At 46.3% G+C, this 23,202-nt stretch overlaps 2 protein-coding genes across 2 annotated transcripts in view; one reads left to right on the forward strand and one right to left on the reverse strand.

Moving 5' to 3' along the window:
- ANTXRL (ANTXR like) overlaps window positions 1-23,202 on the reverse strand; it is an 84,004-nt gene that overhangs the window by 38,050 nt on the left and 22,752 nt on the right. Inside the window, exons 3-9 of the mRNA XM_083146041.1 lie at window positions 22,067-22,138; window positions 18,470-18,551; window positions 13,987-14,020; window positions 12,630-12,709; window positions 9,201-9,269; window positions 4,226-4,306; window positions 58-118 (exon numbers count right to left, since the gene is read on the reverse strand). Of these exons, the coding sequence (XP_083002167.1) occupies window positions 58-118; window positions 4,226-4,306; window positions 9,201-9,269; window positions 12,630-12,709; window positions 13,987-14,020; window positions 18,470-18,551; window positions 22,067-22,138 (479 nt within the window). The remainder of the gene's footprint in view (window positions 1-57; window positions 119-4,225; window positions 4,307-9,200; window positions 9,270-12,629; window positions 12,710-13,986; window positions 14,021-18,469; window positions 18,552-22,066; window positions 22,139-23,202) is intronic.
- ZNF488 (zinc finger protein 488) overlaps window positions 21,158-23,202 on the forward strand; it is a 73,188-nt gene continuing 71,143 nt past the window's right edge. The window contains exon 1 of the mRNA XM_083146043.1: window positions 21,158-21,208. The gene's annotated coding sequence lies outside the window, so the exon portion shown is untranslated. The remainder of the gene's footprint in view (window positions 21,209-23,202) is intronic.

Raw genomic sequence — 23,202 nt, forward strand, 5'->3', positions numbered from 1 at the left:
AAATGCCTGCATTGTCTCCACTGGCCCTAAAGGCTTGCAATTCCTGTGGTAACTCACCTCCAGCACAGACGCTGGACGGCTCTACAGCCAGGATTTCAATGCAGGATTTCTTCAGGATCTGAAAGAAGAAGCAGTTCTCTGTCTGAATTCAAGTTTTAGTCAAGCAAAGTGGGTGCCAGGTTATTACTCCTAGTGCTGACCAAAGCGCCACAGTTTTCTCCAACTGGTGCTGACAAGAACAGCAAGTTTAAATGCAATTTCTGATATGATCACATAAAATATACTTTACATTACGTACATAGCATCAAAATTATGCAATCTACGTACATCCCAAAATAGCCCAGGGGTGAACTTCTGAACTTATGGTGCGTCCACACAGTACGATATGAACTATCGATTTTGACTACATAGTCAAAATCACATAGCACATACAGTAGTGCAAATCGCACAGTGCTATGCGGCACCCGATCCCAGTTCGATCCCCATGCTCCGCCCCGCAGCATTGGAATCAATGCAGCATGACCCCGCCCCCTGTCCTCCCTGCCAGCCAATGGCAGCACCCCGCCGGGTCCCAGCGATTGCCAATATCAAATCGATAACGGCAGCAGCTGGATCAGCTCATGTGGACTCAGCATTAGATTTATCCTTTGAGCAGTTTTGGAAAAAGTGGGTTGGCTGCTCCTCAAAGAAGAAATGTCATGTGTGGTCCCCACTGGTAGACTAATCTGCCCACACTATTAACATTCACGGAGAACATGCCAAACACGCTCAGACAGGGCCATCTTAACAGCATTGTAGGATCTGGGCAAAGCAAAGCTTCAACACACCCATTCATGGGACTACATTAAAACAAATTCTCTTTCTAATGGATAAAACCATGTGCACTGCAGGTGGGGCAGATGTAACATGTGCAGAGAGAGTTAGATTTGGGTGGGTTTGTACCTCAAACTGATATCTATATTGCAGTGTAAAATTAATGCAGCCAGTATTTATCCTGCACAGAAACAAAATAACTCACCCAAATCTAACTCTCTCTGCAAATGTTACATCTGCCCCACCTGCAGTGCACATGGTTTTGTCCATTAGAGAGAGAATTAGATTTTGCAAGTGAACTAGAATCAGGCCCTTTATGTGGCCGCACTGCAGGGGGACACCGGTGTCTAATCTGGCAGGGTGTAGGTGTAATCCCACCCACACACAGGAAGAAACAGAGGACAGGCTGCTGCCCCTCTTCCCTGTACAACACACAGCACTGAGCAGTATGTGCAGGTATGGGGGAGAGAGGCTGCTGCAGCGACAGTCATGCTGGCCATACACTAGAACGATTTGAGGTGATTTTGATGGTTCTTATCATGAGGTGTTTTAATACGATTATGATCAGACGCCCGGGCCCGGGGGTCATAAGATGGATCATATGATCTTACATGCTGCACATATGAGAGTGGGTGCAGACAGTGAATACATCATTAGCACATCATGTGTCAAAATGCGCCCAATCATGAGCATGGGACTGCCAGGGAGCTGTGAGGGAATTGCTGTCACAATGGTATCACCGGTAATAGCTGTCACAGGTGGATCACCGGTAATAGCTGTCAGAGGTGGATCACCGGTAATAGCTGTCACAGGTGGATCACCAGTAATAGCTGTCAGAGGTGGATCACCGGTAATAGCTGTCACAGGTGGATCACCGGTAATAGCTGTCACAGGTGGATCACCGGTAATAGCTGTCATAGGTGGATCACCGGTAATAGCTGTCACAGGTGGATCACCAGTAATAACTGTCAGAGGTGGATCACCGGCAATAGCTGTCATAGGTGGATCACCGGTAATAGCTGTCATAGGTGGATCACCGGTAATAGCTGTCACAGGTGGATCACCGGTAATAGCTGTCACAGGTGGATCACCAGTAATAACTGTCAGAGGTGGATCACCGGCAATAGCTGTCATAGGTGGATCACCGGTAATAGCTGTCATAGGTGGATCACCGGTAATAGCTGTCACAGGTGGATCACCGGTAATAGCTGTCACAGGTGGATCACCAGTAATAGCTGTTAGAAGTGAATCACCAGTAAAAGCTGTCACAGGTGGATCACCAGTAATAGCTGTCATAGGTGGATCACCAGTAATAGCTGTCACAGGTGGATCACCAGTAACAGCTGTCAGAGGTGGATCACCAGTAATAGCTGTCACAGGTGGATCACCAGTAATCGCTGTCACAGGTGGATCACCGTTAATAGCTGTCACAGGTTGATCACAGGTAATAGCTGTCAGAGGTGGATCACCGGTAATAGCTGTTACAGGTGGATCACCGGTAATAGCTGCCACGGGTTGATCACTGGTAATAGCTGTCACAGGTGAATCACCGGTAATAGCTGTCACAGGTGAATCACCAGCAATAGCTGTCACAGGTGAATCACAGGTAATAGCTGTCACAGTTGGATCACCGTTAAAAGCGGTCACAGGTTGATCACTGGTAATAGCTGTCAGAGGTGGATCACCAGTAATCGCTGTCAGAGTTGGATCACCAGTAATAGCTGTCACAGGTGGATCACCAGTAATAGCTGTCACAGGTGGATCACCAGTAATAGCTGTTACAGGTGGATCACCAGTAATAGCTGCCACGGGTTGATCACCGGTAATAGCTGTCAGAGGTGGATCACCAGTAATACCTGTCAGAGGTGGATCACCAGTAATAGCTGTCACAGGTGGATCACCAGTAACAGCTGTCAGAGGTTGATCACCAGTAATCGCTGTCACAGGTGGATCACCGGTAATAGCTGTCACAGGTGGATCACCAGTAATAACTGTCACAGGTTGATCACCGGTAAAAGCTGTCAGAGGTGGATCACCGGTAATAGCTGTCACAGGTGGATCACCAGTTATAGCTGTCACAGGTGGATCACCGGTAATAGCTGTCACAGGTTGATCACTGGTAATAGCTGTCAGAGGTGGATCACCAGTAATAACTGTCAGAGGTGGATCACCGGTAATAGCTGTCACAGGTGGATCACCAGTAATAGCTGTCACAGGTTGATCACCGGTAAAAGCTGTCAGAGGTGGATCACCGGTAATAGCTTTCACAGGGGTATCACTGGTAATAGCTGTCACAGGTGGATCACCGTTAATAGCTGTCACAGGTTGATCACTGGTAATAGCTGTCACAGGTGGATCACCGGTAATAATAAGTGTCAGAGGTGCATCACCAGTAATAGCTGTCACAGGTGGATCACCGGTAATAGCTGTCACAGGTTGATCACTGGTAATAATAGGTGTCAGAGGTGCATCACCAGTAATAACTGTCAGAGGTGGATCACCAGTAATAGCTGTTACAGGTGGATCACCGGTAAATAGCTGCCACGGGTTGATCACTGGTAATAGCTGTCAGAGGTGCATCACCAGTAATAACTGTCAGAGGTGGATCACCGGCAATAGCTGTCACAGGTGAATCACCGGTAATAGCTGTCACAGTTGGATCACCGGTAAAAGCGGTCACAGGTTGATCACTGGTTATAGCTGTCAGAGGTGGATCACCAGTAATAGCTGTCACAGGTGGATCACCAGTAATAGCTGTCACAGGTGGATCACCAGTAACAGCTGTCAGAGGTGGATCACCAGTAATCGCTGTCACAGGTGGATCACCAGTAACAGCTGTCAGAGTTGGATCACCAGTAATAGCTGTCACAGGTGGATCACCAGTAATAGCTGTCAGAGGTGGATCACCAGTAATAGCTGTCAGAGGTGGATCACCGGTAATAGCTGTCACAGGTTGATCACCGGTAAAAGCTGTCAGAGGTGGATCACCGGTAATAGCTGTCACAGGTGGATCACCGGTAATAGCTGTCACAGGTTGATCACCGGTAATAGCTGTCACAGGTTGATCACTGGTAATAATAGGTGTCAGAGGTGCATCACCAGTAATAACTGTCAGAGGTGAATCACCGGCAATAGCTGTCACAGTTGGATCACCGTTAAAAGCGGTCACAGGTTGATCACTGGTAATAGCTGTCAGAGGTGGATCACCGGTAAAAACTTCAGCATATGGATGCAAAATATAAGCCTCAAAGCAAGCGAAGGAGTCACCGCTAGTGTGTTGCATCAGGCCCAGTAATATATTTTGTACAAACGGTTCTTTATCATTACCAGTTAATAGTTAATTATGTAGCACTTGAATATATATCACATATGTACTGTATGTCTAGTGTCCATGAGGCTCCGGAGTACTTACTGAGTCAATAACACCCTGTAGAGCTTGAAAGCCACCCGTCACTGGGAAAACATGGTCAATGCTGTCAGCAATTGTAGAAAGCTGTGGAATAGAAAGGAGAGTCTATAAAATGCTCCCTAAGGGGTTCTAAACACTAGGAGATCAATCGTATCAGTGGGTAGTTCCCTCTCATATAGAAGAAATGGATCACACCTTCTAAGAAAGACAGATAAAGATGTTGCCCAGAGCAACCAATAAGCTCTTAATTAGTTGCCTACACTCCTGCATTCTGCAGGAGACTCCCTGAAATAACAGCAATCTCCCTCTCTCCCTCATTAGTCTAGCAATCTCCCTCATGTCACCGAGCCCACATTACACTGTTACATTTTTTGGGAAAAAAGGAATGAGAGACAGATACAGTTACATTGAATCATCAGCACCATTTCCCAGCACATTACCAAGTACAGTATCTCTTACTAACTGCTTTGGGGCTCATCTACATTTGGATCTAAGTCATTTTAAAAGATTCCTCTCAGATGTAGCAGTACACACCCACGCTTCTAGGTGCCACGTTCACAATCTCTTTTCACAATCTCTCCATATATGGAACCAGACACGCCCTTTGGGAGGAGCATGACACGCCCCCTCAATGGGGCACTGTGCTAAATTCTACTACCAACTATAATCTCCCTGAAACTAGTTTTCAAAAGTAGGCAAGTATGGATAGGGGGTTTCGGGAGGAATGTGCAAAGAAATAGGGGGCGACAATAAAAATAGGAAGAGGTGGGAAAAATAGTGAAATAGGCTGCAATAGGAGGAATAAGGGACATTGGGGCAGATGTATTAAGCCTTAACAAGAGATAAATGCAAGGGTGATAAAGAGAGATAAATGTCCAGCCAATCAGCTCCTTACTGACTTTTTTCAAACACAGTCTGTAACATGGCAGTTGGCAGGTGATTGGCTGGACGTTTATCTCTCCTTATCACCCTTGGATTTATCTCTTGTTAAAGCTTAATACATCTGCCCCAATGATTGGTATTAAATAGCTATAATGCAAGAAAATGTCCCACCTTATTTATATCAATCGCAATGGCACGCCCCTACTTTAATTGGACACAACATAAAATACTATGGGGGAAATTGACTAAGATGGGAGTCCTATTTCACATGGGATGTTGCTTTGATGGCAACCAATCAGAGACTATCTACTATTTTCTAGAACGTGCTAAATAAAAAATAAGTAGATTCTGATTGGTTGCCCACAGCAGCAATAAATACATGTTCACTGAATTAAAACCCAGAATGATGTCAGGCTTGCTGGGATAACAAAAGTACATTTTTGTATTAAAATCTGATCAGCCTATATTTAGATGAACGTTACCAAATAATATTCTTACAAGTGCAGCCATTATATACAGTATATAACTGCAGGTTTGTGTTGCATTTTAGAGGCCGAGTTGTAGCAAACAGAGATCTAGTCCGCGCATATGTACAGTAATATAATGCCAACGGTGGCCGTACTACAAATATCTGTTTTTGACATTCTGGCTGTTTCCATCCTGTCTCTGTCCATGTAAATCTGCCTCACAGCCCAGGGCTGCCTCTGTCCCTCTGTTTCATATCATGAGTTCTGACTCCAGGATCTATTTAATGTAACAGAGAGCGAAAGCGCATCAGGAAAGATGGGGACAAATGAGCAGTAAGGGGACTCCTGCAGCGGAAACCAAAAAAGGGAGCAGAAATGTGTAAAAAACTTTGTAGCAAAGAAATATATACAGTTGTAGGGGGTTTTGTTGTGTGGCAGAGTTGCTATTTCTAGGACTTTGGGTTGTACACACTGTAAATCCAGCTACGAGGGCCCCTGTAGAGTCAAAAAGAAGTTCACAGACATAGGGTAGAGCAGTTGCCCATAGCAACCAATGACATTCTAACTTCCATTTATCTAGAACAGTCGATAAAACTACTCCACTAAAGTTTGATACCTAGGTTTGATTTTGTCCATTATTAGGCTGCGTCTACACATTGCGATTTGACAAGTCCCCTTTAAAGGGAACTGTGTGGCAGAAAGGAGCCTGCACATTTTAATTTATTGCTGCATCTACACATTGCGTTTTAGCAGGACGCAGTGTAACAGGAGCTGTTTAGCAGGATGCAGTGGAACAGGAGCTGTTTAGCAGGATGCTTACTCAAGAGGATATATATATATATATATACAAATCTGCTGCATCCTGCTTAACAGGATCATGTTCAACTGCATCCTGCTATAACCCAATGTGTAGACACAGGAAGCTGCATCCTGCTAAACAGGATCATGTTCTACTGCATCCTGCTAAAATCCAATGTGTAGACAAAAGAAGCTGCATCCTGCTAAACAGGATCCTGTTCTACTGCATCCTGCTATAACCCAATGTGTAGACACAAGAAGCTGCATCCTGCTAAACAGGATCTTGTTCTACTGCATTCTGCTATAACCCAATGTGTAGACACAAGAAGCTGCATCCTGCTAAACAGGATCCTGTTCTACTGCATCCTGCTAAAACCCAATGTGTAGACAAAAGAAGCTGCATCCTGCTAAACAGGATCCTGTTCTACTGCATCCTGCTATAACCCAATGTGTAGACAAAAGAAGCTGCATCCTGCTAAACAGGATCCTGTTCTACTGCATCCTGCAAAAATGCAATGTGTAGACACAGCCTAAGCCCCATACACATTCGATGATTAGCTCCATGCATAGGCGAATCTAGAATTATGGTAATGGGTGGTCCCAGAACTAGACACAACAGGAGGGGGGCCTTTGCGCGGCTTAGCCGCGCTGGAAAAGGGGGCGTGGTCTCATGGGAAGGAGGCGTGGCATCACAAAAAGGGGTGTGGTATTACACTTTAGACCATACACAGTAATGCCCATTACACATTTTAGCAAACTCCGTAATACCCATTACACATAAAGCCACACGCCGTAATGCCAATTACACATAAGGCCACACACCATAATGCCCATTACACATTGTGCCACACATCATGATGCCCATTACATACTATATAACAAACCGTAATGCCCATTACATATTTGCCACATAAGTGCTGCTTACCTACGTGCTCATTGCTAGGGGGTTCTTGCTTGATGGCACCATAGTACCCATTACACATGATGCCGCACACCATAGTACCCATTACACATGATGCCGCACACCATAGTACCCATTACACATGATGCCGTGCACAATAGTACCCAATACACATGATGCCGCGCACCATAGTACCCATTACACATGATGCCGCGCACCATAGTACCCATTACACATGATGCCACGCACCATAGTACCCATTACACATGATGCCTCACACCATAGTACCCATTACACATGATGCCGCACACCATAGTACCCATTACACATGATGCCGCGCACCATAGTAGCCATTACACATGATGCTGCACACATAATGCCCCTTACACATGATGCTGCACACATAATGCCCCTTACACATGATGCTGCACACCGTAATGCCCCTTACACATTAAGCCACACATTATGCGTAATGCCCCCACATACCGCCACTTGTAGCGTCCCTTAAGCAATGCCCCCAAAAGTGCCACTTACTGTAAATTTTTATATGAGCCTTCGCTGCTGCTGCAGGGAGAGATGGAGAGTGGTGCAGCTGCTTCTATGGGGAGAGGAGCAGAGCGCAGCGCAGAGCATGCTCCCACTCCCCTCCTGGTGTCCCCTCTAGCCGAGTGGACATTTGAACTATTATACGCGCTGTTGTTGTGCGCGATGGTGGGGGAGCACGCCGGGCGCCGGCACCACATGATTAAAGGGGGGGGGGGCGGGCAGAGGTGAATGCGGGGAGAAGAATTGGAGCGGAAGCTGCAGGGGTGACAGTCATTGACAGCTGGGCAGAGAGCAGGGGGCTGCCCGGCTGTATTCAGAGCACTGCTGGTCACAGCTGTTTGAAATAATACCCCTTTCACAACAGAAAATGCAGGGATTTACCCGGGAATATGGTCCCAGGATCATGCAGGGACATTCCCAGGCTGACCCCTTATACACCAGACTAGTCCCTGCATTTTCTGGTGTGAGGGGGAGAGACAACCACTCCCCTCTCCCTACCCCCCTATAACCAACCAGCTATATCTTCGGAACCAACTGACCTATTTACATGAGACCAGTATCATATTGAAGAACTTTTGCGTTGGCTTCGAATGATTTTGGTCCCGTGAAACTGGGCTTTTTGATTCCAGAGAAATCTGCCCTCAAAGAACATAAACAGTCATGAAATTACATTTAAGAAATGAAAAAAAAAAAACAACCGGTTTAACCTCAATATCCCTGGAACCAATTAACCCATATGGACCCAGCCTGGTATCAGATTGAAGGCCCAGCGATTTGGGTTCGACTGAGATCAACCTCGAGCTTCAGTGATGCCGAAGGGGGAACTGGCAGCCGTTGAACTGGGTGGGGGTCGGAATTAGCGGGTCCCATGTTATCCTATAGTGAAAATGTTCCAGCTTTGCCTGGCAGTATCTCTGGTTCCCAGGGGGCTAGAGACACGGGGCTGGGCTCGTTGGAAAGCCCCATCCCTCAGCTACAAAATGGGCTAATGGGTGGTCCTGTGCACCCCCGGACCACCCCCTAGATTCGCCTATGGCTCCATGATATTGTTAATGATTCCCTTTGAAATCCCAGGCAAACAATATAGTGCCAACACACTTGACGATATCATTCAGTTACATCATCCTGTCCCTGCTCTGTACATACAGTTAAATTGAGGTACATATACAGATGACGAAGGACATCGTTAATGACCCACGGGAGTGCATATCGTTATTGATATTGAGCGTACACACTACACGATATTACAAACGTGTGTATGTACCATTACATTAAGCATCCTAATTATCAGTTCCTGGAATGCAGCTGCGTGTTCACATAATACAGTATATCCCACTCCATTACTCCAAAGGCCATTATTACACTTTATTACCATCACACTTACCTGCGTTTCATTAAAGTCTTTGACTCCTACACAATACACAATAGCTCCCAAGCTACGAGCTCTCTCTGCCTAAAATCAAATAAAAAATCATTACAATATTAACAAAGGATATGCATTATAAATGCACTGAATGTAATTAGACAGCCCCCCCCCCCCTCCTTCTGCATCGACAAACACCCACAATCATACTGTATACAACATTATCGGGTATTATCATGCCCTGTGATTATGACAGCTGAAACTGGCATTATTATCTCACTGTGGTATTTTTTTTTTGCATTTTTAAAATTTTTAGTAAGTTCAGTCAGATCGCATTTCCACATATAAGTATGGGAAATGCCATCTGATTACTAAAAAAAATGCAAATGAAAGGGTTTGGAGCAGTTTTCACAAAAACTTTAATGCATTCAGTTGATGTAAAAAAAATGCAAAAAGGTTGTGAAAACATCCCTTTTCACATTACTTAAGTAAAAATAATTTTAATAAATCGGCCCCTAAGGGATATGAAAATATGGATCAGCAAGATACTGAGAAATTAAGTCAAAATGTGGCAGCAATAATAAACATAATGTAAATTTATGGCAAAATCTAAGAATATCAGAATGCACAATTCTGTGAACTGTTTTTGTACAAGTCATAGTACACCAGTGTACACACAATATACATATACATTGCTTTTCAGCATAGTATCAGAGGATTCACAGTACAAGCAAACACCCTCACACACATTGCTTTTCTACAGAGGATTCTTCACAGTACAAGCAACCACTGACACATTGCTTTACTACAGAGGATTCTTCACAGTGCAAGCAACCACTCAAACACATTGCTTTACTACAGAGGATTCTTCACAGTACAAGCAAACAACCACTCACACACATTGCTTTTCTACAGAGGATTCTTCACAGTACAAGCAAACACTCTCACACACATTGCTTTTCTACAGAGGATTCTTCACAGTACAAGCAAACACCCTCACACACATTGCTTTTCTACAGAGGATTCTTCACAGTGCAAGCAAACAACCACTACAGAGGATTCTTCACAGTACAAGCAAAGACCCTTTTACACTCATTGCTTTTCTACAGGGGATCCAAGGATACTTCACAATACAACAAATTACCCTCTTACACACATCGCTTTTCTACAGGGGATCAGAGGATACGTCACAGTACAAACAAACATTCTCTTACACACAGCGCTTTTCTACAAGAGATCAGAAGATTCTTCACAGTACAAGCAATTACCCTCAGAGATAATGTTTCCTCATTCTGTGAAGAATCCTCTGGTCTCTGGTAGAAAAGCAATGTGTGTACACAGATTGATTTTGTACCGGAGATCAGAGGATTCTTCACAGTGCAAGCAAACAGTCTCTTACACAAAGCGTTTTTTTTTTTTTTTTACAGGAGACCAGAGGATTCTTCACAGTTCAAGCAATTACCCACTTACACACATCACTTTTCAAATTAAATAGTGTTCATGTTTGAACTGCATTGTGTGAGGAAAGTCATTTAAGAGTTTGCTGTTTCGCTACATGAAAACCATCTATTTTCTTGTTTTCATTGTCAGGACCATGCACTGAAGTGCTGGAGAATGACGTAGCAAACAAACACTGTAACACCTAGCCAGGAGTACCTTATAGTTGGTGCCAGTTACTATGCTAATTTGACTTGGTTTAAAAACATTTCATTTCGTTATCAGAAACATTTGCCCCCAATGAGCACATTATTTATGCAATGAAGGTTGTCACCTATGCAAAGAACTGTTGTGGGCCTTATTTTGGTTCACTCTTTCTGACAAAATACTTCTTAGATGGACAAAACCATGTGCACTGCAGGGGGGCAGATGTAACATGTGCAGAGAGAATTAGATTTGGGTGAGTTATTTTGTTTCTGTGCAGGGAAAATACTGGCTGCTTTATTTTTACACTTCAATATAGATCTCACTTTGAAGTAAAACCCCACCCAAATCTAACTCTCTCTGCACATTTTGCATATGCTCCCCTGCAGTGCACATGGTTTTGTCCATCTAAGAAGGATTTTGTCAGAAAGAGTGAACCAAAATAAGGTCCTGTGTGTGTTCATTGGTTGATCAAACATGTTTTTCACATGTGCAGGCTATAAAGATCCCCGGGTGTTTAGCCAATTTACATGTCCGACGCGCGACTGTTAGCCGGCTGTCACATTCAGTAAGGAGACCAGGAATAACACTCTGTGAGGAAAATCACACTTGCTGAGAAAGTAAACAGCTGTTTGCCTGCTGCCGCCTAGGATGTAATTGCAGGAAGTCATACACGGAATAACAGTCTGCTGCATTGGCTCATAGGTGTGTAATGCCACATACAGTAAGACAGGCTGGGTCGGCCAGGATGCCAAACAGATGAGATTCATTTGAGAAAGATTTGGCTTTTACGATCAACTCTGAATCAGGCCCTGTGTACAAAGACGTGGACATTGGATACACATCTATTGATAAAAGACCTACCTAGTAACTGGTCTGGGAGCATGGTGGCAAAAGTAATGCTGCCCATACATATGTGAGATATCGAATGCAATCATTCGATTTCGGCCACATCTGGCCGATAAATCGAATGATCGCATGCATTTTTAAGCTGACATTCGATGCAATGCGCAGGCACGCAGTCGAATGCCCCATCGATAGATATTATGAGCTACACATAATATTTAATGAATTGCATGAGCAATCGCTTGTGGTTTTTAACCACATGCGATTACTCGAATGCAATCAGCGGCGGGTTCAGGAGCAGGGCCGGGATGGGCACCAGAGAGCGGGCGGGGTGCCGGTACCTTAATGCTGGGGACCGGAGGGACGACCCAGCAGCAGGGGAGGCATGGCGGCTATGTAGCGGGGACCTGAGTGGTGGAGCTTTCAGGCGGCGGGACTCGGCAGCGGCAGCAGATGACTTTGAAACACTGGACGGCCCTCTGATTGGCTGAGGTTGCTGAGAGAGAGCTCTCTCAGCCAATGAGAGGGCCGTCCCAGTGTTTCAAAGTCACTGCTGCTGCTGACAAGTCCCGCCACCTGAAAGCTCCATCGCTATGGTCCCCAGCTCCGGTCCCGCCTACACAGCTCCACACCACCATTCTTCCAGCACCCGATGTCCATCGCAGGATGGCATGCGACATCGGGTGCTTCACTGGGCACCACTTGATGCGATCAGATGCGATGGGACATCGCATTGCTATGTCCCATCGCATCTGATCGCACATATGTATGGGCAGCATAAGATGCTGAAGTATCTTACATGGAAATAAAGTTGCAAGCTGCGTCTCAGTCACTAACTCACAAGATCACTGCAGTGTACTGTATGTGCAGTGAGACTCTGGCGCATGTGCAGTGGCAAAACAAAAATCGCAATGAGCGGATGACTGCGATGTGCTTTCTCAGACCAGTAAACCTTTGACGTACCTCTTTTTCTGCATTGTAGAACTGGTTCTGTTGCAGCTCTCCATCAGTCAGAGCGATTATAACACTTGCTGCTCTCGCACCTGAGGGTTGGGGGGAAAATGGAAATCTCAGTTGAAACTCAAGAATAACTGAAGACTGCAGGGTTGCCTACCCTCCCAGATTCTCCCACACCCTCCTCATCTCCCCGGCAGCAGCCCGGCCACCTCGTTGAATTACCGCGATTCGCGGCTTTTTCGCGGGGGGAGGGGGCAGGGCTAAATATGCAAATCGTGCCATGTAGCCCCGCCCCACCTTGGAGGCCCCGCAAATCGGGGGATTTTCAGTGCTTGGGGGCGGGGCTTGATGACGTCTACATCAGGCCCCCACCCCCAGAAGTGATGCTGTCCGTCTCCTCTCCGGGTTTCTCCCGGTGAGGAGAGTTTAAAAGTAGGCAAGTATGCTGAAGAGAAATGTTCTTTTGGACATAAACAAATAGGCATAACAGGAAGCAGTGACTTACAGTTAAATAAAATGGAGGACAAGTACAGCGTACATAAACCTAGCTGCATCGGCAAACAAAACTGACATACGTATCAGGTCAGAAAACCGCAGGATTTGGTGCTATCCATGATGGTTTAACCCTTTGAGTGCTAACGCCTCTGTGAAATATGTGCAAAATATCCAGTAAATAATGCCAGCATCGCTCACATTTGTTATATAATTTAAAATGAAAAATGTTGTGTAATAAAAGTGTATGGGTGACATTTAATAGGATGCGATTTTTAGTAAGGTTCTGAAATTGCACGTTATCCTATTTTCTGAAATCATAATTTTTTTTTTAAATCGACTATTTAATGGGATGCGTATTCAAGGGTGAAAGATGCCATATGGCGTGATTTTTAGTCATGAAAATGTGCGAATTGTGAAAAAAATAAAAATACGGCGTGGGGTCCTCATCTTGAGCATAACTAGCCCCGAGCTCAAAGAACCGGTCCTGGTTTTAGTAATTCAGGGGTCAAAAAGCATGAGCATCGCAATGTGAAGGCCACGCCCCTCATTGAGAGGCCACGCCCCAACATTTTGCAGCGCACGAAGGTCCCGCTGGACCACCAATGAAAGTTGGGAGGTATGGGGATCTTATTTGTGTTTTTGAAGACTTGTACCCCTCTACAGCAGTGATGGCTAACCTGGGCACTCCAGCTGTTGTTGAACTACACATGAATCTGATTGGCTTCTTTGGGCAGCATCTCTTAACACAGTACCCCCTAGAGTTACTGCATTAATTAGGTTGGATAATAATGACTCAAAATGACATTTATTAATTCAATCTGTATGCTAAGTAATGTCATTATTGCTAATGGCAACAGCAATAGCTTACCATCACTGTTCTCATGATAGATTTGTTCGTTAGCCTGTAAAGAAACATTTAGGTACAGTTACCATCCCAACGACAAGTTGTTACAAATAATAAGGCAGATGTATTAGCCTGGAGAAGAGAAATACTGTACAGTAAAGTGGAGATAAGGTAAAAGGAGATAAAGCACCAGCCAATCAACTGTCACCTGTCATTTTCAAACACAGTTCTTTGGCTGGAGTTTTATCTCCTTTTACCTTATCTCCAGTTTATCTCTTCTCCAGGCTTAATACATCTGCCCCCACATGTGCACGCCAACATATGCCAGTAGCTTTATATGCTTGCTGTGCTAGTCACCACCTCTGTTCAATACTATGTTTGGGCAGTGCTGGTTATAATCTATTGGTAACTGCTAAGCAGTGGCGGATCCAGAGAAGGGGCTCATGATGGATTGACTCTAGGTCGACACTAATTAGGTGGGTAGGTCAACACCTTTAAATGGTAGACATACTCAAGGGCGACATTGGCAAAAGTTCAACGCAAGCAAAAGGTCGTCACTGAAAAGGTGGACGTGAGTTTTTCATGTTTTTTTGGGGGGGTTTAGACTGACTTGGTTCATTCTTTATGACAGTGAGAATAGAATAGCGTGCCAAGTGTAGCAAGCCATGCGAGTGGACGCGGTACACTTATATGGTGCCCATATTGACATATATCAACATATGTCGACATAGACACGCAAAACGTGAAAAACTTGCATCGGTCTTTTCAGTGTCGACCATGTCTATGTTGTGTACCTTTTGCTTGTGTTAACCTTCTGTCAGTGTCGACCTTGAGTATGTCGATCATTTCAAGGTGTCGCCTACCCACTGTCCACCATTAGTGGATGACCTAATGACAGTTGACATAGAGTCACTCCATCATTTATACCATAACCCTGCAGCACAGTTCAAAATTCAAATAGGGGAGCCCCACCAACTGCCATTCCAAACTGACTCACTGGCAGCCAATGCTGCTTCCCTATTTGAAATTTGAACTGTGCTGCAGCCACCAACCCCCCCCGGAGCCGCCACTGTATATTCTGAGTAGCGATGTGGTTACATTGTACAATACATGACTTCTAGGAATAATGTGGTGTTCTTTTGCTGGGTATACATAATATTGGGCTTGTTACGCTTCTCACCGCTCAATATAATATGATTGTAATTACAGAGGATATAATAAAATACAAATATTTAGAGAACAAGACATTACCGAGAGACCACTGCTTTGTATGGTCATGCACACTTTAAATGTAAGTAGACAATAAAACAACGCAGCAGCTGTGAACATATAACTTTTACAAATATATTTGTATTGTGTAAACGATTTAGCAGCCTTTTAATACATAGCAACATGCAGGTGGGGAAGCGGGACCTGGACGAACAGGGGGGGGCGGAGTGGGCTGAGACCTCGGAAGGAGGGCGAGACCTCACAACACAACCCCTTGCATTACTATTTTGAACTTAATATAGTATAATATAATAAATATACCCCAATAGGGGGGATGTTCTAACATCCGCACCCCAGCTCGGCCCCATATTGCCGCCCATCGCATTCATAATTATCGCATATGCTGTAACATATGCGATAATTATGGCAAAGGACAGCTCTTGCGTTAAGAGCTGTCCTTTGCGGTGAGTTAGCGGGTCCCATCGGGACCCGGCGGCTCCCCCCTCCCTCCCTTACCCGGCTGCTGCTGCAGGGGGGGCTGGCTCTCCTCCTCCCTGCACTGATCCTCTTCCGGGAGGAGGTCACAGGTCCGGGCAGCACAGCTCTGTGCTGCCCGGACACAGGTAAGGGTTGGGGGGTCGCGAGGCAGCGGGGGTCCGTGCAGGGCGGCGGTGGGTCGGTGCGGAGCGGCAGGGGGTCACGTTAGAAGCCGCAGTAACCAGACGGGGGATGCTTAATGCATCCCAAAATGCGCGAAAAACTCAGATAACTCAGATAACGCATTTTTAGCTTAGAGAATTCAAAGTCTTATGCAAGTTACCAGAAATGCAAATAATAATAATAAAAAATTTATAACTGTAAATTGACATAAAATGGTGTCCGATGGGTTAACAGGATTGGGGCCATGGATTGGATTCCCAGCAGCACACTATCTATCTTGTGTGTCCTTTTCAGTGCGTATGTTTCCTCAGGGTGTGATCACCCCGAATTTCTCCCACACTGCAGAACTGGAAGGCTTTCTAGCTAAGCTAAGCCAGTGTGTGTAATCGTTTAGTGGGAAATAAAGATTATTATCTCCACTGGGAAGAACCTGATATGAATGATTAAATACCCAGTGTACCATGCAATGTAACATGCTGTCACTACTTCAATTAAGATAAATAATTGAATAAAATAAATTTTAAAACGGTCACAGATGTATCTGAAAAAGGTCCAAATCCTTGGGCTAATCTTATCGTTTTCCATTATTGCATAGATCTGGATCCGGATCAGGATCCGCTCCTGGGTAATCTCTTGCAGGAGTGAGATATATAAACCTTCTCCTCCTATTGTGGGGACAATGCCAGAGGATAACAGCTGGACTTATGGTGGTGCAAGCAGTATCTTTTGGGAGGAGTGACAAGTATTTACTACATGTGGTGAAACATGAGCACATAAATATGTATTTGTGTCAGTTTTATACGTAGATTTTTCACCGCTATTGGGGATCTTTATCAAAGTATGCAGGGAGATGAAGTGAAGAAAGATGACATACAGATACGCCCAGCTTGATCCTTCACATACTGTATACCCCTTTCACACTGCAGCTCTTAACCGGTATAATGCAGATTTTTTAGCCTTTTACAACGGTTAGAGCTGCAGTGTGAAAGCGCCAGTCTGCATTTACAGGTTACAAATAACCGGTATTTACAAATGGGTAAAAAGACCTACACCGTTCAGAGCTGGTTTTTTATGCAGTGTGAATAGCTCTGAACCGGTATTTAGGACTCGGGCAGGCAGCAGTGAGCACTGAGCAGGTCCCGCTCTGTGCATATATAATGAGCGGGACACAGCACACTGAATATTTAATGAGCGGGACCCGCTCATTAAATATGCGCATATGTAATGAGCGGGTCCCGCTCATTAAATATGCACTGCGCTGTCTCATAGCTACTGTCTGTCCTGCTCTCCTCCAGCTGCTTTCTCACCGCAAACCTGCTTGAGACCCAGTATTTACATGCGGTGTGAAAGGGGTTAAACTTGCTCTGACCCATTTTAAGAAACGTTTTAAATACCGGGTCTTAGCAGGTTTTGCGGTGTGAAAGCAGCAATATTCGACTGACGAGTGTATGCAGCCGGCAGTACGCTACATGCTGCACTATAGAAGTGGATGTGTACGCAGGTGCCCACGGACTTTCACTGCTTTTAAACCAAATAGCTGGGTCGCACCTGGAAATCTGGACTAGGGATGGCCATTGTTGCCATTGCCATCGATGTTAGCCAATAGTGCAACTGGCCATCGATAGTGGCATACTATGCAATGGATGACCATCAATGTTTTTAACCAATCAATGGTCATCCATTTTCTTTGACTGATTGGCCTGTGGGGGCGGGGCTTCACGGGTGTCGAGGGCAGAGCTATGCCCCTTAGGAAAATGGAAAAAAAAACTATTCACTTATGCTTGACATTGATGGAGGGAAACCATCTGGTTCTCCCGCATCGATTTCAAAACTATTCTACATCGACCAGAAACCGTCAATGATTTTGTATCATCGATGGTTGATGGCCATCCCTATTTTGTACATGGATCTTGTGCTTGTGACCCTTTTCCACTGGTGGCTGGACCTGCCATAGTGATGTCAGTGGAAGCGGTTCCTGCTCTCATCTCTCAGCACCGGCTATTTTATGGCAGTGAACGGGTCCTGCGTCCCATCGACCCGAGTTACTCATTTGCATATCACAATATCCAGGGTTGCTGCATGTTCATGTGCAATAACCTTGGGTATTTAGGGTGGGCAGTATTAGTGACATCACACTGGGCACATCTGTACTAACCAATCAGCTTTAAACCGCTCAATCAGGGGCTTATTGGTTGCTAATTTCTCTCTACACTTTGGGCCTAATTCTGGTTGATTTGCAAAAGCAAACTCCTTCTTTTATGGACAAAACCATGCTGCACTGCAGGTGGGGCAGATGTAACGTGCAGAGAGAGTTAGATTTTGGGTGCGGTGTGTTCAAAATTAAATCTAAACTGCAGTGTAAGAATAAAGCAGTAAGTATTTACCCTGCACAGAAAAAAAAAAATCACCCAAATGTTAATCTCTCTGCACGTGTTACGTCAGCCCCACCTGTAGCGCAGCATGTTTTTTTCCATTAAAGAAGGAATTTTCTTTTGCAAACCAACCTGAATCACCCCTTTTATCTCTTGCCAACCATCCAGGCAGAAGGGATCTGGATGAGCCCATTCTGTAACCTGTAGAAACAAGGTAAAAAAAAAACCAAAGAATATTTCATCACATACAGTAACGCCATATTTACCCTTTTAAATCCCTCGTGCATGAATGTGTCACCTCCAGGCACCTCTGAATAAAGGATCTGCAGACCTTGGCGAATCAGTTCTCTGTGAAGGACACACCCAGACTTAATATTTAACATGAATAATATGACTCTATTCATTTATTGCTAATCCATCAAATTATATCCGAGCGCCTTTTAATGACAATGAAATGAGCTCTGTTGCTTTGTTAGACTCTCTCCGAACTTGCAAAGCTTCAAACGAGCATTAAAACATCAAAGCGTAACCTTCCACGTAACCTAGGCCTTTCTCCCTACCTTCCGCCTCGTGTCCTGGCCATCCCTGCCTTGCTCACATGCTACTTCAGGTCTTCTTGCCTGCACATCATGGGTACTATTTACCATTACCCATCCGCCCCGTTTTCGCTTGGCAGGGTATCGCCACCTATGGGCTTCTATCGCTGCCCGACGTCCGCGCCCCCCTCACATCCTCCTGATCTCCTCCTCCCCCAGCAGGTGTCACAGCCGGGAGGACATCCGGCTGCAGGGGGGAGGAGGAGACGCAGGGGGACACTGCCAGCCGCCGGGATGTGACGGAGGCCCCTGCAGACCACATCACAGGTATCGCGGGGGTCTCCGTCACCGCAACCCGATGCTAGCCGCATATGTTAGTACATATGCGGCAGCATTGCGGCGGCTGGCAGGCGAAGGGCGTCGATGTATATTAATACATCCCGCCCCATGTCTCCTGTCTGTTTTCCCCTCCCTTTAGACTGTAAGCTCTTTGGAACAGAGCCTTCTCCCCTCCTGTTCTATTAACAACCATTTTCTCTTGCACTTCAATTACAGCTCTCTCCTACTCAGCTGGCATCTATACCTCGCCCCCCATGCCTTAAAACTTGGTGATTCGCGGGCCGCAGAGAGGGGGCGGGGCTTAAATTATGCGAAATTATGCTATTGCTTCATTTTCACCCCACCCCTTCTCCGCGGACCCACGATTTGCAGTAAATAAACCAGCGGGCATGGGGAGAGCGGTGGCTATTACCAGAAAGCGGGAGACTTGCCCACCTTCCCGGGGGGGCCGGGAGGCGGACCAGATTTTTGGGAGGCTCCCGGCCATTCCGGGAGCGTAGGGAAGCCTGAGTTACTTGTGTTCTCCTGTACTTTTCAGTTTACTTAATGTTTAAATCTGAGTACCCTTTATTTGTCTGGTGTTGTTAACCACTTGTGGCGCCTTATAATAAAACTGAATAATATAAATAATAATATACATGCAGTATACAGGGCCACCGACAGGGGGGGTCTGGGGGTACTTGAGTCCCGGGCCCCGCCAGCTTTGTGTACTCAAGTACCCCCGGTCCCCCCCCTGGGGACTCAACTCACTCCGCCCACCCGCACGCTGCCGTCCGGCTCCCGGCTCCAGAGCCAGCCCTATGCATTTTGCATGCCTAGGGGCGGCTCAGTGTGAGGAAGCAGCATTTTTCTGGCCAGCGTCGGAGCCAGATTAAGGTGGAGGCTTAAGGCCCCCATACACTACACGATTTGGGCCCGATTTCACCCGATTCTGGAGGATCGGGCTGAGAAATCGGGTGAAATTGCCCAAATCGTGTAGGGTATGACATCCAATCTGATCCGATGCGCGGTCCCGTGCGCATTGGATCAGATCTGGATGTCGGACGGTCTGCACATAAGATAAATCTTATGTGCAGCCGGCATTGAGCTGGTCTGTGGGCGTGGGGACCGGAGAGCAGGGTCCGGTCCATGTGTGATGAGAGAGGGTAGTCACCTAGCGGCAGGAGAGGTGGCGGGCTGTGGGGTCCGGTTCAGCTGCAGGAGGGGTAGTGAGCTAGTGTGTGGACTGGAGACTAGGTAGCGGCAGCTGCAGGCGGGGAGCACAGAGCGCACGGCGCATAATAACAGAGTCCGGGTAGCGGCGAGCGGGAGAATAGGAAACATCCTATTCAAAAGACTGGGCGGACGCTGATTTGCCGAGAGCTCAGCCAATCAGCGTCCGCCCTGCCCGCCCAGTCTTTTGAATAGGATGTTTCCTATTCTCCCGCTCGCCGCTACCCGGACTCTGTTTAATGCGCCGTGCGCTCCGTGCTCCCCGCCTGCAGCTGCCGCTACCTAGTCTCAGCTGGACGTGCTCCCCTCGTGCAGCTGGACTGGACCCCGCTCCCCGCCACCTCTCCTGCCGCTAGGTGACTACCCTCTCTCATCACACATGGACCGGACCCTGCTCTCCGTTCTCTGGTCCCCGCTCCCCCAGACGGACCCTGACGCCCCCCCCCCCCCCTGCAAGCTCCCCCAGACCCTGCTCTCCCACAGCTCCCCCGGATTTACATGTGATAAATCGATCCGATTTATCACATGTAAAAAATGGCACATCAAGTACCAAATCATATCAGGAGCTGCCGGGGGAGCTCAAGGGAAGTCGGGGTCGACATTAGGCCGACTTGTCCTTAGGACAAGTTGGCGTAGTGTATGGGGGCCTTTAGAAGGAAGTTACCCTGCTCTCTGCTCCTAGGGGAGCCCAGCAGCTTTCATTATAGCGGCAGTGCAAAAGCACACTGACTAGTACAGTAAAGTAAACTACAGGCAGAATGGAGGGGGCGGAGTCCGAGCGGGGGGTGGAGCTACACGGCACTGTGACTGTGCTCTCAGCAAGTGCTGCTGCTGCAGCATGGCATGTGAGGAGGAGGAGCTGCTGAACGTTCACCCAGTCAGTGTCCACGCAGCAGGTCAGCAGCCAACCTTGATCAGGTATTGTACTGCAGGAGAGGGGCAAACTATCTATGTGAGTGTATGTGGTACATGTATGTGTTTATAACTATATGTCAAATGTATATATGTGTGTGTGTGACTGTGTGTCTATAACATGTATGTGTATAAGTGTGTGTTTTTGGATATATGTGTGTGACATTATGTATGTGTATAAGTGTGTGACTATATGAGTTTACAGGGACTTTTCAAGAGAGGAGAGGACCCACGCTGGCCCCCTCCCCCTCTATGCCAAAGTCTAAAAGGCCTAGGGGGGGGGCACTGCCCACTAATGTGTTTTTTTTTTTTTGGGGGGGGGGGGGGGGGGGGGGGGTCTGTCTGGGTTGTCCTGACAGTATATAAGCACATTATTCCTAGTGTACAGACAAACTTTCAATAAATGTTAGAATATTGACCCAATTACCTTATAAAGGAAGCTGCCACTTTAAATGTTTTTGTGCATCCACTATCAGTTCAAGTCCAGCGTTCTAGGCTCACTGGGCAAATCTGTTCCCTGTATGTACTCAGCTAGCAGAATCTGACCATACAGCAATAGCTGTGATCATCATTGTGGTGCAGCGGCGTAACTATAAATTGGGCACCCCCTGCTGGAAATTTTGGCCGCCCCCCCTCCCCCTTAAAATAAAGCATGCCGTCTGCCTCCAACCCCCAACCCCGCTGCTTACCCCTCTGCTCGCCACCGCCGCAGCCTCCTATATTGTGTGAACAATATCGCTTGAAAGCCCCTTTCTGAGTGATATTGTTCACAATATCGACTAGTGTGTACAGGGCTTTAAGTATCAAAACAAGATACAACAAAAACTACAGATGTGCAGGATTGAGCCATAGGGGCCGCCATACCTTTTTTCTGTAAGCTTCATGATGGTAGTTCCCCGAGAGGAGAAGACGATAAATGACATCCTCAGCATAGGGCTGTCCCACAGAGAGAAGAGAAGGAAAAAAATACAGACAGCAGTTGATAAGGAATCACGAACTAGCCCACAACTTCTATAAGACAATACATTGCTGTTGAATTTTCGAGGATTCTCTCTGGTATTTTTTTTTTGTTGATACTAAATTCAACCAGATCACATTTCCCATTACAAGTGTGGGAAATGCGATCTAATTACAAGGAAAAAATAACAAAATAATATCATATCGAAATAATTAGCACAGTCTCCTCATATCTTATTGTATTGTGACTAAGACACATTTTCGGCAATAAAAGACGCCCGACTTTAACAGAGTTGCACAGGACCTGGTAGCTCACTCACGCCAGGCATCGTGCACTGCATGGTATATTGAGGCTAAACGTATGAGGACACATCTGTAAGTACAGCGACCTTGAAGCATTGTGGGTAATTCAGACCTGGTCGTCTGTGCACGAATTAGCATGGCCAGCGTACAGTAAAGACACTGCTAGAGTGAAATTCCGCCTTGCAAATCAATGTGATCGCTGATTCGCTGTGCGTATGGATATGTACGGCTACACACTCATTCACAGCCGTGCGAATATGTACAAAACCCAACATAACAGGCTCACCATCTAATGATTTTTACCCTGGGCACAAGTCATCGCAGGCTCGGGCAGCTCATTTTGCCCACCGCAACCCCCTTCGCTGAACAAAGCAGGTCCCGGAGCACAGGCTTATTCATCCCAGAAGGCCGGCGGACAATTAAAATGCTGCACGTGTACTGGCAGCCAATCAGAGCGGCTGCCAGTACGAGAGCTCTGATTGGCTCGCCAGCCGGTGCTACATTTTAATTGGTCGCCGGCATCCTGAGTCAAGGGAGGAGGGGGGGCAGGATCCAGACTGGAAATGAGTCCCGGGACCCAAAATTCCTGATGGCAGCCCTGCTTAGCACTCCCGCTAACTGGTCGGTTACCACCCCCAGATGCCTGTCAATCACATTGTGAACAGCAAACAGAAATAATGTAGCAGAATTTCATTGCAGCACAGCCTCACACATGCATACTGCAAAACGTACATGTGCAG

Source organism: Crinia signifera, chromosome 6 (genome assembly GCF_055691185.1).
Source record: "Crinia signifera chromosome 6, ASM5569118v1, whole genome shotgun sequence".
NCBI classification, from domain to species: Eukaryota; Metazoa; Chordata; class Amphibia; order Anura; family Myobatrachidae; genus Crinia; species Crinia signifera.